General features: G+C 45.7%; 1 protein-coding gene across 11 annotated transcripts in view; it reads right to left on the bottom strand.

The window, feature by feature from the left end:
* LOC309707947 (uncharacterized protein) overlaps window positions 1-9,386 on the bottom strand; it is a 32,122-nt gene that overhangs the window by 753 nt on the left and 21,983 nt on the right. For 7 of the 11 annotated variants that reach the window (XM_082535547.1, XM_082535546.1, XM_082535551.1 and 4 more), the window contains 33 exons: window positions 9,224-9,328; window positions 9,087-9,149; window positions 8,927-8,962; window positions 8,783-8,836; window positions 8,113-8,184; window positions 7,470-7,532; window positions 7,318-7,389; window positions 7,162-7,188; window positions 7,041-7,076; window positions 6,719-6,754; window positions 6,508-6,624; window positions 6,370-6,423; window positions 6,195-6,278; window positions 6,092-6,142; window positions 5,910-5,972; window positions 5,763-5,822; window positions 5,635-5,661; window positions 5,510-5,560; window positions 5,336-5,398; window positions 5,153-5,191; window positions 4,524-4,640; window positions 3,472-3,603; window positions 3,295-3,390; window positions 3,070-3,195; window positions 2,908-2,991; window positions 2,632-2,778; window positions 2,384-2,542; window positions 2,094-2,228; window positions 1,875-2,012; window positions 1,249-1,395; window positions 1,033-1,167; window positions 878-958; window positions 725-778 (listed from right to left, as the gene is read on the bottom strand). In XM_082535547.1, the coding sequence (XP_082391673.1) occupies window positions 725-778; window positions 878-958; window positions 1,033-1,167; window positions 1,249-1,395; window positions 1,875-2,012; window positions 2,094-2,228; window positions 2,384-2,542; window positions 2,632-2,778; window positions 2,908-2,991; window positions 3,070-3,195; window positions 3,295-3,390; window positions 3,472-3,603; window positions 4,524-4,640; window positions 5,153-5,191; window positions 5,336-5,398; window positions 5,510-5,560; window positions 5,635-5,661; window positions 5,763-5,822; window positions 5,910-5,972; window positions 6,092-6,142; window positions 6,195-6,278; window positions 6,370-6,423; window positions 6,508-6,624; window positions 6,719-6,754; window positions 7,041-7,076; window positions 7,162-7,188; window positions 7,318-7,389; window positions 7,470-7,532; window positions 8,113-8,184; window positions 8,783-8,836; window positions 8,927-8,962; window positions 9,087-9,149; window positions 9,224-9,328 (2,724 nt within the window). The remainder of the gene's footprint in view (window positions 1-724; window positions 779-877; window positions 959-1,032; window positions 1,168-1,248; window positions 1,396-1,874; window positions 2,013-2,093; window positions 2,229-2,383; window positions 2,543-2,631; window positions 2,779-2,907; window positions 2,992-3,069; window positions 3,196-3,294; window positions 3,391-3,471; window positions 3,604-4,523; window positions 4,641-5,152; window positions 5,192-5,335; window positions 5,399-5,509; window positions 5,561-5,634; window positions 5,662-5,762; window positions 5,823-5,909; window positions 5,973-6,091; window positions 6,143-6,194; window positions 6,279-6,369; window positions 6,424-6,507; window positions 6,625-6,718; window positions 6,755-7,040; window positions 7,077-7,161; window positions 7,189-7,317; window positions 7,390-7,469; window positions 7,533-8,112; window positions 8,185-8,782; window positions 8,837-8,926; window positions 8,963-9,086; window positions 9,150-9,223; window positions 9,329-9,386) is intronic. The other 4 variants (XM_082535554.1, XM_082535556.1, XM_082535555.1 and 1 more) reach the window with 4 other exon arrangements.

Genomic DNA, 9,386 nt, shown 5'->3' with positions numbered 1-9,386 from the left:
ATTCTGCGTTTTTCACAGACTGTGGAAAGAAAAACAAACAGTTCTGGGTGTAGAGGTTTAGACATCTGCTTGTCTAGCAAAAGGTCGCTGGCGTTATTCCAGCAGGAGACACAAATGCCTTCGAGGTTGAGTCAGGAAAGTCTGCTGACTCAAACATGAAGCGTGTTGAGCCTGCATTCTCTCAAACGACCAGCAGGGGCCGACTCGTCTAGCTGCAAACAATCAGCCTCCAGAGAAGAAAAGTTCAGCTACCACTGAAATGCCAAATAAGCTGCATTAAAAAGCATGTTTGTGGCTTTTTGTTATGTTAGAGTACCAACCAGTGGCTGATGAAGGCTATGCTGAACATTTACACACAGCTTATTGCTGCAGAAGCAAAGGTTCGCAGTAACGACTGCATTCAGTGAACATTGTTACCAGTTTGACAGTTTGTTACCCCGAGGGCGTGTCGAGTCCCGCCCTTTCTCAGACTCCTCCCTCACTGACAGCCGTCAGCTCGAGGCTTCATATCAGGGCTTTACTGCATTACCATGCTGCCTACGTCCTGTTTGCTCACTTTGATGAGCTGTTTAGTTGCGTTTAAGAGAAGTGAGCACTTTGCCAGCTTTGGTGAAGTAGCTACAGAAATGTCAACAACATCAGAAGAGTCTGGATGGATGAACACCACAACAGGCCAGAGGAAAACCTTTTACTGTTCTTTTAAACTCCCACGAGCAACACTGACCTCTGTCCCCTTTTGGGCCTCTGTAAACGTCATGTCCAGGAAGGCCTCGCTCACCTGTGTCCACACACACAAAAAACACATCTTAAGATTATAAACCGATGCGTTAAATGTTCTGACACTACCAATGAAGTCCACGATTTCCTTTTACTGCACCTCTCTCTCCTTTCAGTCCTGGAAATCCCCTCTCCCCCTTCTGGCCTGGTCTCCCAGGTGGTCCCACGATGGCTCCATGACCTGTGGAGAACACACTCGGTGGTTAAAACACATCCACATTCTGCTGTACCATGCTGCTGCTATATGTTCTTTACTTTTTATATATTCCACTAAATCAGAAACGTTGGTGTCAGAACCAAACAGTCTGCTGTAACCTGGTGGACCCGGAGGTCCCGGTGGCCCCGGGGGTCCCTGGATGACACGTTCAGTGTCACGGAGGAGACCACGAGCTGCAAACAGACCGAGAAGAAGTGTTAACCAGCAGTCCTTTCAGACGTGCTTTACTTTGGCCCGATAGGACAGTCACTCACATTTGATGTATTCCACCAGATCTGTGGCGTTTCCATGGGAATGAAGCCAGTGGCTGTATCCTGGATGACCTGGGGGTCCTGGGGGTCCTGGAGGGCCTTGAAAGACATGTCTGTACTCCCTCATAATGTCCCGCACTACACCATGAGCTGCAGATCAAAGGAAACCGGGTGATACAAATGTCACGATTTAAGAGTGTTTAGCATTGTTTATTTAAAAAACTTCCAGCAGGGGGCAGCACCTCTGGATACAAAACAAAGCCTCACACATTAAACTAGCATTTTAAAGCTTCAACACAAGAGTCCACAAATCCGCCAGTAGTATCACAGTGGACACACCATTGTTTATGGGCTGTCTGTATCTCCCGAGGTAGAGCAGCTCATCTACTAATCAAGTTGGTGGTTTGATCCCAGTCTGCATGCCAAATATCCGTGGGAATGATATTAACCCCATGTTGCTCTCTGATGCATCCATTAGAGTGTGAATGTTAGATATAAGTGTTGTATTAAGTACTTTGAGTGATCAGAGTAGAAAAAAGTATATAAGAACAGTCCATTTACCATTTTATATACATAACCGTGCACTTCAGTGTCAGTTATAAAGGAAACCAAAGGTCAGGTTGACTTACATTTTAAGTATTCCACCACATCCATGACATTTTGTTGGGAACTAACCAATCGGGCCTCTCCAGGCATTCCTGGAGGTCCTGGAGGTCCTTGAACCACACGCTCAGAGTGGCTCATGGCATCATGGAGCAGACCGTGGGCTGCATGATTTAAGAAAATGTGTTTAAACAGATTCAGTCTGAAGTCAATCATATTTTTTATAAAGTGTGGCGGCCACCTACATTTGATGTAATCAGTTACTTTGAGAGCCATACTGGAGTAGTCGTCAGGCAAACCTGGCTCTCCCTTGTGTCCTGGGGGTCCAGGAGGACCTGGTGGACCAGGAATTCCAAACATGGCGGCACTCGCATCATCACCTGGAGGAAAACACAGCACAGTCTAAGTTCATTAAACTGTAGCCTCTTCTCTACCCACGAGTCTCTGTAACAGCTGTCACCATCTATTCCCCACAAAGACGTAGAACCAAAGAATATCTGGATTTTAAATGGGCGAAGCATTGCTTTAAACTCACTCTTGGTATATTCTTGTAGTTCAGCTTTGAGTGTGTCTCTGTTGAGATGGTCAGCAAAAGTAACCAACCCACTGATTGGTCCAGGGGGTCCCTCAGGTCCAGGGGGTCCCTCAGGTCCAGGGGGTCCGGGTGGGCCTGGAGGACCTTTGAAAGCAACATCTGTAGGAGGGCAGTGGAGAAGAGGACCAACAGTGAGACGCAGTTTCTCTCTTTGAGAAGGTGGAGTGAAAGATTTCTGTCAAACTCACTTTGCAGGTAGTCACGAATGTCTGAGCTGATGTATTTAAAAAATCCAGGTGGACCAGGTGGACCTTCCGGGCCAGGTGGACCTTGTGAGCCAGGGATACCCGGGGGACCAGGAGGCCCCTGAGGGCCAACTAAAGTCTGATACCCATCTAGTTGGATAATATATTTATTGGATTAATAATGGTACTAAATCACGGTGAACTTGAGGTATCTTAAAATCTTGTTTCACCCAGACCAAACCATCTGGTCTAACTGCAGAGATTTGTGATGCTTCTTACCTGGTAAAAAGTTTCCAGGAAAACCAGGAGCTCCAGGTGGTCCGGGAGGTCCAGGAGGTCCAGGGACAGCAAGCGCCTCCCTCTCTGCAGAGAGACCAGGATTATAGTCAGACACAACAGAGGACCTTTTTGGTAGGTCGCCTGTAAGACTGTCACACCTACCAGACATCAAACTCAGGACACGTTCAGCCACCTCCTGTGTGTTAAAGCTGTAGCTGCCATAGCCTGGAGCTCCTGGAGGTCCCTGTGGACCCGGAGGACCAGCAATGTATCGCCTCACGTCCTCTCCTGGAAACAAATGATAGGATTCATCACTTTTGGATTCTCATGAAACAATTTTGAATTTCTTTCATTGTAGCAGATGTTGCCTGTGTAGCAGAGACTTACTCTGTAAGAGGCTGATCATGTCACTGAGAGAGACGGAGCCAGGAGGACCCGGAGGACCAGGAGGGCCTGGGGTCCCGTCATAACCTCTGCCTGAACCTGAAACAGCAACAGTTACGGACCTTCACTCACACGTCTTGTGTACCATCCTGTGGAGCATTATCATGTGATTGACCATACTGTGGATGTAGGCCATGACTCTGCTGGCGACATTATCAACCAGCCCGTCCACTGCATGTCCAGGTGTGCCTGGTGCCCCCGGAGGCCCAGGACGCCCAGGAGGTCCAACGAAGTACTCTCTGATGCCACCACCTGATGTCAAAGCACATTTATTCAACATTTTTATCCATGTGTAGATACCAAGTTGAAATACCAGGTTCAAACATAGTTGCAAGCAGCGACAAAGTAGAATGAAAGCTACAATCAGCCATACAGTTCAGCAGGGCGCCATGTCCAAAGCGAGGCTGAAAGCACCTTTTGCTTTTCGCAGCACCTCCCAGTGTTCAGGTGATGCTCATGAGGGGGCGACAAGTCCAAGATCGTGGATTGGAAAATATTTAAACTCAAAGAATAACAAAGTGGACACATGACAACTGACAGCTGATGGTACAACTTTTCATGTCTTGGTCTTTAAAGAATTATTTTTTAATTATTGCTGCATCCTTTTTAGTTGCACGATGTTTTGTGCCATCTTAAAATGTGATTCAAGTATATGTACCAAATTGGAATTTGACAAATACTTCCAATTTTCCCAACTTTGTGGCTGATTTATGTTAGCTGTGATGGATGAGGACATTAAAAAAAGGAAAAATCTAAACCCTAACATCTGCGAGGCTTGGCCCAAAGATCATCTATCCCAGTTTTATCCCAACTGTGACCTTTGAATTTTTCTTTAATCCCGAATTTCATTTCATTGGATGCTTTAAAATCAATACGATCCAAGGATTCCAAGTTTCGTCATTTGTATAAAGCAGTTCAAAATTACATGCATAAACACAAGTCCAATTCTAGTCCATAGGTGGCGCTGGAGTGCTTGAGGCGCAGATGTGAAGCTTGGTGGAAAAAAAACCACACACAAAAAAACAAAATCAGGAACTTTTTGCCAAATTTGTTAATGTTTTAGTGTCTGCCATGGACTCCAGAGGGAGCTTCAAAGAAGAAGAATTTGATGGAGATGTATAAGAAAAGGGAGAAGCAGCGTGCCTGCGCAGCTTTGCCAGTGCACAGCTTACTCTTAAGGAATTCTGCAATGCACGGGGTCAAACCAAGTGATCCCGATCCAGGACAATCTCTTCCAGGTGGACCGGGCGGTCCAGGTAGGCCTGGGGGGCAAGGATTGAGCAAGCTACCTGGTGCGATAACACGAATTCCCAGAATGTCATTTACATGCAGACAATAAGCTCAAATATCAGTTTAAAAATATTTGCTAATGACAAGAACATCCACATCTTCAAACGCTGGCCGAGCAGTGACACCGACTTCTATACAGCCACAAGTTGTATAGTGTGCTGAACACTTTACAACCACAGGAGTCGCCCCCTGTTGGTTGTTCAAAGGAAAGCATGTTTGAAACAGTTTAAGTAACATTTCTAATAATCTAACACTGTCAAACTCACACTGGGAAGGCTTTAAAGAAAGAAAAAGGATCAAACTAGATACAGAGCAACTAATGCCCGAGGGTTCGGAAAATTTGGGTTTGGTGTGCTAGCAGCAGCTAATCAGGCAGAGACGAATAGGCTGTAAATGAAGGCTTTCCTTTAATTATTCTACACCACCCTGGGACAAATTACTTCCAATAATGTAAAACTGTGAGACTTTGAAGATACATCACAGATATAGCATATGTGAGGGATGACTTTACCTGCGGAGACTCCTGGAGGTCCTGGATCTCCCGTATCACCTGTGAAAGGAAACATAAATCAAATTAAAGTAAATTAGAGCCTTTTCTGAGTTGGAAGCACACGGACAGAAAGAAGAACCAATGTGCAAACATGAAAAGATAATGTCGGAAAGCTCAATAAGCTCAGAAATGATTTGAATTTACCTTTAGGTCCCGGTGGCCCGTCTGGACCTGGTGGGCCTTGAGTTCCAGGCTGACCTGGGAAACCTGCAATGAAAACCATTCATATCCAATCATAGCTCGACTGTTTGTTACTGACCCCAGAAATACCTCAGGGGCACCTGAACACATTGAGACAGTAAAAGGTTCCTGACATACCAACACCTGGGTCTCCAGGGCTTCCTGGAAGGCCTGGTTGTCCTGGTTCACCTGGAAGAGCCACCATTACATTTAGACTGTCTGTGAAAACCTGGAGTTTCTAAAGTACGACGCAGTTTCCTCACCTTGGTACCCTTGTGGTCCTGGGTCACCTAAGACGAAAGAATTATAGAAAACATTCAAACTTCAACACTGGCCAGTTAATTTTCAAAAATATTCAATCGTCAATATTCATCTGGTCCTCTGCACCTACCCTGTGACCCTTTCTGCCCCGGGGGTCCTGGAGGTCCGGGTGGTCCAGCAAAGAAGGTTTCTGAGATACAAAGTAAAGTGCACCAAATGCCATGCAAAGACACCAGAGGACAGTGTGTTTGTGTGAAATTAGTTTTCTTTTACCAACCTGATGTCGGCACAAAGCTCCCAGGTGCTCCTTTCTCGCCTGGAGGTCCAGGTTCGCCGATACCTGTGAGGACACAGATCGGTTTAAGATGGAGAAAAATATTCTGATGCTGCCAAAATCATCTTTTATGCTGATCATCTATTTATTTATCTTTGTGTCCGTGGAGAAGAATACTTATTTACCTGGCTCTCCAGGAGGACCTCTGGGTCCTGGGGGACCCTCTTTAGACTCACCTGAATGAAAGTAATAAAGTAGTATTTGTGTTACATATAGCTCTAAACGTACCAGGAGGACCCTGAGGACCAGGTACTCCAGGAGGTCCTGGAGGTCCTTGTGGACCACGAGATCCAACCACTGAGGAAGTGTCTGCTAGGTAAGAAAACACCGAGGACGTGTTAATATAATATGTTTTTGCTGAAACCAGTAGTGGATTTGGTGAAACTAAAGCTGTACTGCTCACCTGGCTCCCCCTTCTGCCCCCTCTCTCCCTTTTCTCCTCGCTCTCCCTTAGATCCTAAATGATTTTATCACAGGAAAAAATCAGTCCACATTTTTATTCCATCCAGATGCTTCGCATTGGACAAGATGGCAGATTTACCTGGTTGTCCTGGGATACCAGCAGGGCCAATTGGACCCGACAGACCAGGTGATCCAGCAGGACCTGGAGGTCCAGCTGGTCCTGGAGGTCCAGGGATGGCCACAGTATCAGAGCCAACTATACACAAAAAGATAAACCAAAACCAAGTAAAGCTTTTCAAGCCCAAAAATGAACGACATGTAGCGAGTGTAACAAATCCTGCTGTTCTTACCTGGAGAAACGACTTTACCAGGTGTTCCTGGTTCACCTGAAACACAGCGTTAGGCTTCATCAAGCACCTATGCAGTCTAGACATATATCAACGCCTCCACCAGCTTTTGAGAAAACCACTCTTTAGTGTTTCATACATTTTAATAAGTAACAGTATTTATTAATGTCTTTGAGTTTTTTAGGGGAACTTTGGCTCCAGTTTTGTTCATCAGCGTAGCCTCACATGCTTTAAGGTTAAGAGCTCCAGATCTTCTGCCCTGTTGGTCCAAACTTTTTTCATTTTCATAGGAAATAAACTGACTAGAAAGAAAAGACGACCTCACCTTTACCACCAGGCTGGCCTGGGATTCCTGCAATACCTGAACAACAGATCACAAAAGCAAAACATGATCATTTAAATATGTACATTTGAATCTGTACCTTAGTTTTTGTATATTATCATACCTGGGGGTCCCTGCAGCCCAGGGGGGCCTGAGGAAAAAAGTGTTATTGTAAGGCGTGAGAGAGATTGAGGTTTTTATCTCAGGTTAGTCAGATAACATTAAACCGAACATGTAACCAGTAGCAGCAGAGGACTTTTGGTGGACAGGCATTTGATACCTGGGGGACCGGCATCTCCAGGAACTCCAGGTGGTCCTCTGGCACCAGGAAGTCCTACTGAACCTGGGTCACCTACAGTTTATACACAGATGTTTTATACCATTTACAACACTGTGTTCTGTAGTTATTCAGTGTTTGTCCAAACTTCTCACCTGCAATTCCTTTAGATCCCTTTAATCCTGGAGGTCCTTGAGGTCCAGGCTGTCCGGGTTCACCTAAAAATAAAGGGTTGAGGTTTGAAGATGACATTTTTAAGTCTCACTAGTTATTTCTTGCTTCGTCTTGTAATAGAATAACCTCAACCCAACATACATATGTACTGCTAGCCTGCATTGGCTGACAACGTGGCGCGTCCTTACACACTTTTGGTAACTTTTATCTCTACAAGCCAAACATGGCGAAATATCAGCATTCAAAATGACTGTATTTCAGTTATTGTTAAAGATGCAGAGTGAATCTGGGAGGGGCTAAAATCTAAAACTAAACTGCCCCCTTCTGCCGACAGAGTCTTTTTACCCTTTAGCTGTAAAAGGTTGATGGGATTGTCAGCCTGCCAGCAGGCGGGCATTGTGGAGACCAGAGTTTGTGAAAACGATAACTAGAGAGGTCTGAATCCTGGTGACCTTGACCTCAAGGTCAGAGGTCAATGTGCCTGATAATCTCGTAGGATTTTCAAATATTTAATATTAGTTATGTGCTGGTGGCCACAGCAGAGAGGCCATGTGAGTGAACTCTTCATGTGCAACAGAAGGACTGCGTGGCCTTTGTGGATCACAGACGTGTGCTGAGACACACCTGCCGGTCCACGTGGTCCCCTCTCTCCGTGGTCTCCTTTGGTTCCCGGCAGCCCAGGTGTTCCTCGCTCCCCTGCGTCACAGACAGTGGAAGAAGGTGGGGTGATCAGAGAGTTGTACAAAGTGGATAAAAGCTTATCCGTTCAGCAACTCAGTGCATTCAGGTACATGGACATGAGCTGCTGAAGATCAAACGGAGCACCAGAAGTGAGGAAAAAAGGGGATTCGAGTGATTTGGATCATGCCAGGGCTGATTGATAGGAAGGCACCAACTCAGAGAACTGCTCGTTAAAACTGAGCTATGCATGAACGCACAACAATCGGATCAAAGCTTCAGGCTGCTGGTGGTGATGTAGCCGTGTGGGGATATTTTCTGGGCACCTTAGTACCAGCTGAGCTCGCCACAGTGTAGCTGAGTATTGTTACTGAGCCTTTATGACCATAGCACCTGCATGGTGCTATCATCTTAACATGGACCAATATGTTAGTGAGACAAAGGATTTAAGCAGCAAAAAGGAGTCCAGCCAGGTATGAGCAAGGTGTATCTAATAAAGTGGCCACTGAATGTACACACGGTCTATGGATTTTGGGTAATATTGTCACAACACACTTAGAAGTGTCAGCATCCCAGTTTATACACAAGTCTAAAAAACCGAAGAGAAAGCGTCTACCTTTGGTTCCTGGAAGCCCCGCCTCCCCCTGGAATCCCTTTGATCCAGGAGCACCTGGATACATTTTGACAGATTTAATGAAGAAAAGACCGTTGGTCGACACAAATCAACACTTTTAATATAGATGTGAAACTGAGTCTTTACCAGGACTTCCTGCGGCACCCGGCTCTCCTGTGGCACCTAAAGCAGACAAGAAAAACATGCTTGTAGCTGCTAATTAGCATTTAACCTAAAACCTGCTAAATAACATTTTGATTCTTTGAATCTAAACTATCTGGTCTGATCATCACAAGCTTAACTTTACCTTTTGGACCTGCAGGTCCAGCAATACCAGCGGGACCCGGTCGTCCTGGCTCACCCTGGAATCCTTTCAAAGCCAAAATACAATCAGTAAATCCTCTCATGTATTTAGCTCGCTGACTTACTTGTATAGTTTCAAACCTCTGTCTCCTTTGGCTCCAAAGCCAGGTGATCCAGGTTCTCCTCGAGGGCCCACCGGTCCTTCCCGACCCCTCTGACCTTGTGGTCCCTCAGCACCTGGTTCACCTGAGCAAAGAAGAGGAGGAGTCAGGGCTTTTTTTCCTTTTAGTGTTGTCTTTACAAA

Source organism: Aulonocara stuartgranti (assembly GCF_965226115.1).
Source record: "Aulonocara stuartgranti genome assembly, chromosome: 6".
NCBI classification, from domain to species: Eukaryota; Metazoa; Chordata; class Actinopteri; order Cichliformes; family Cichlidae; genus Aulonocara; species Aulonocara stuartgranti.
The sequence above is the reverse complement of the archived record's forward strand: the minus strand, read 5'-3'. Positions and strand labels throughout refer to the sequence as shown.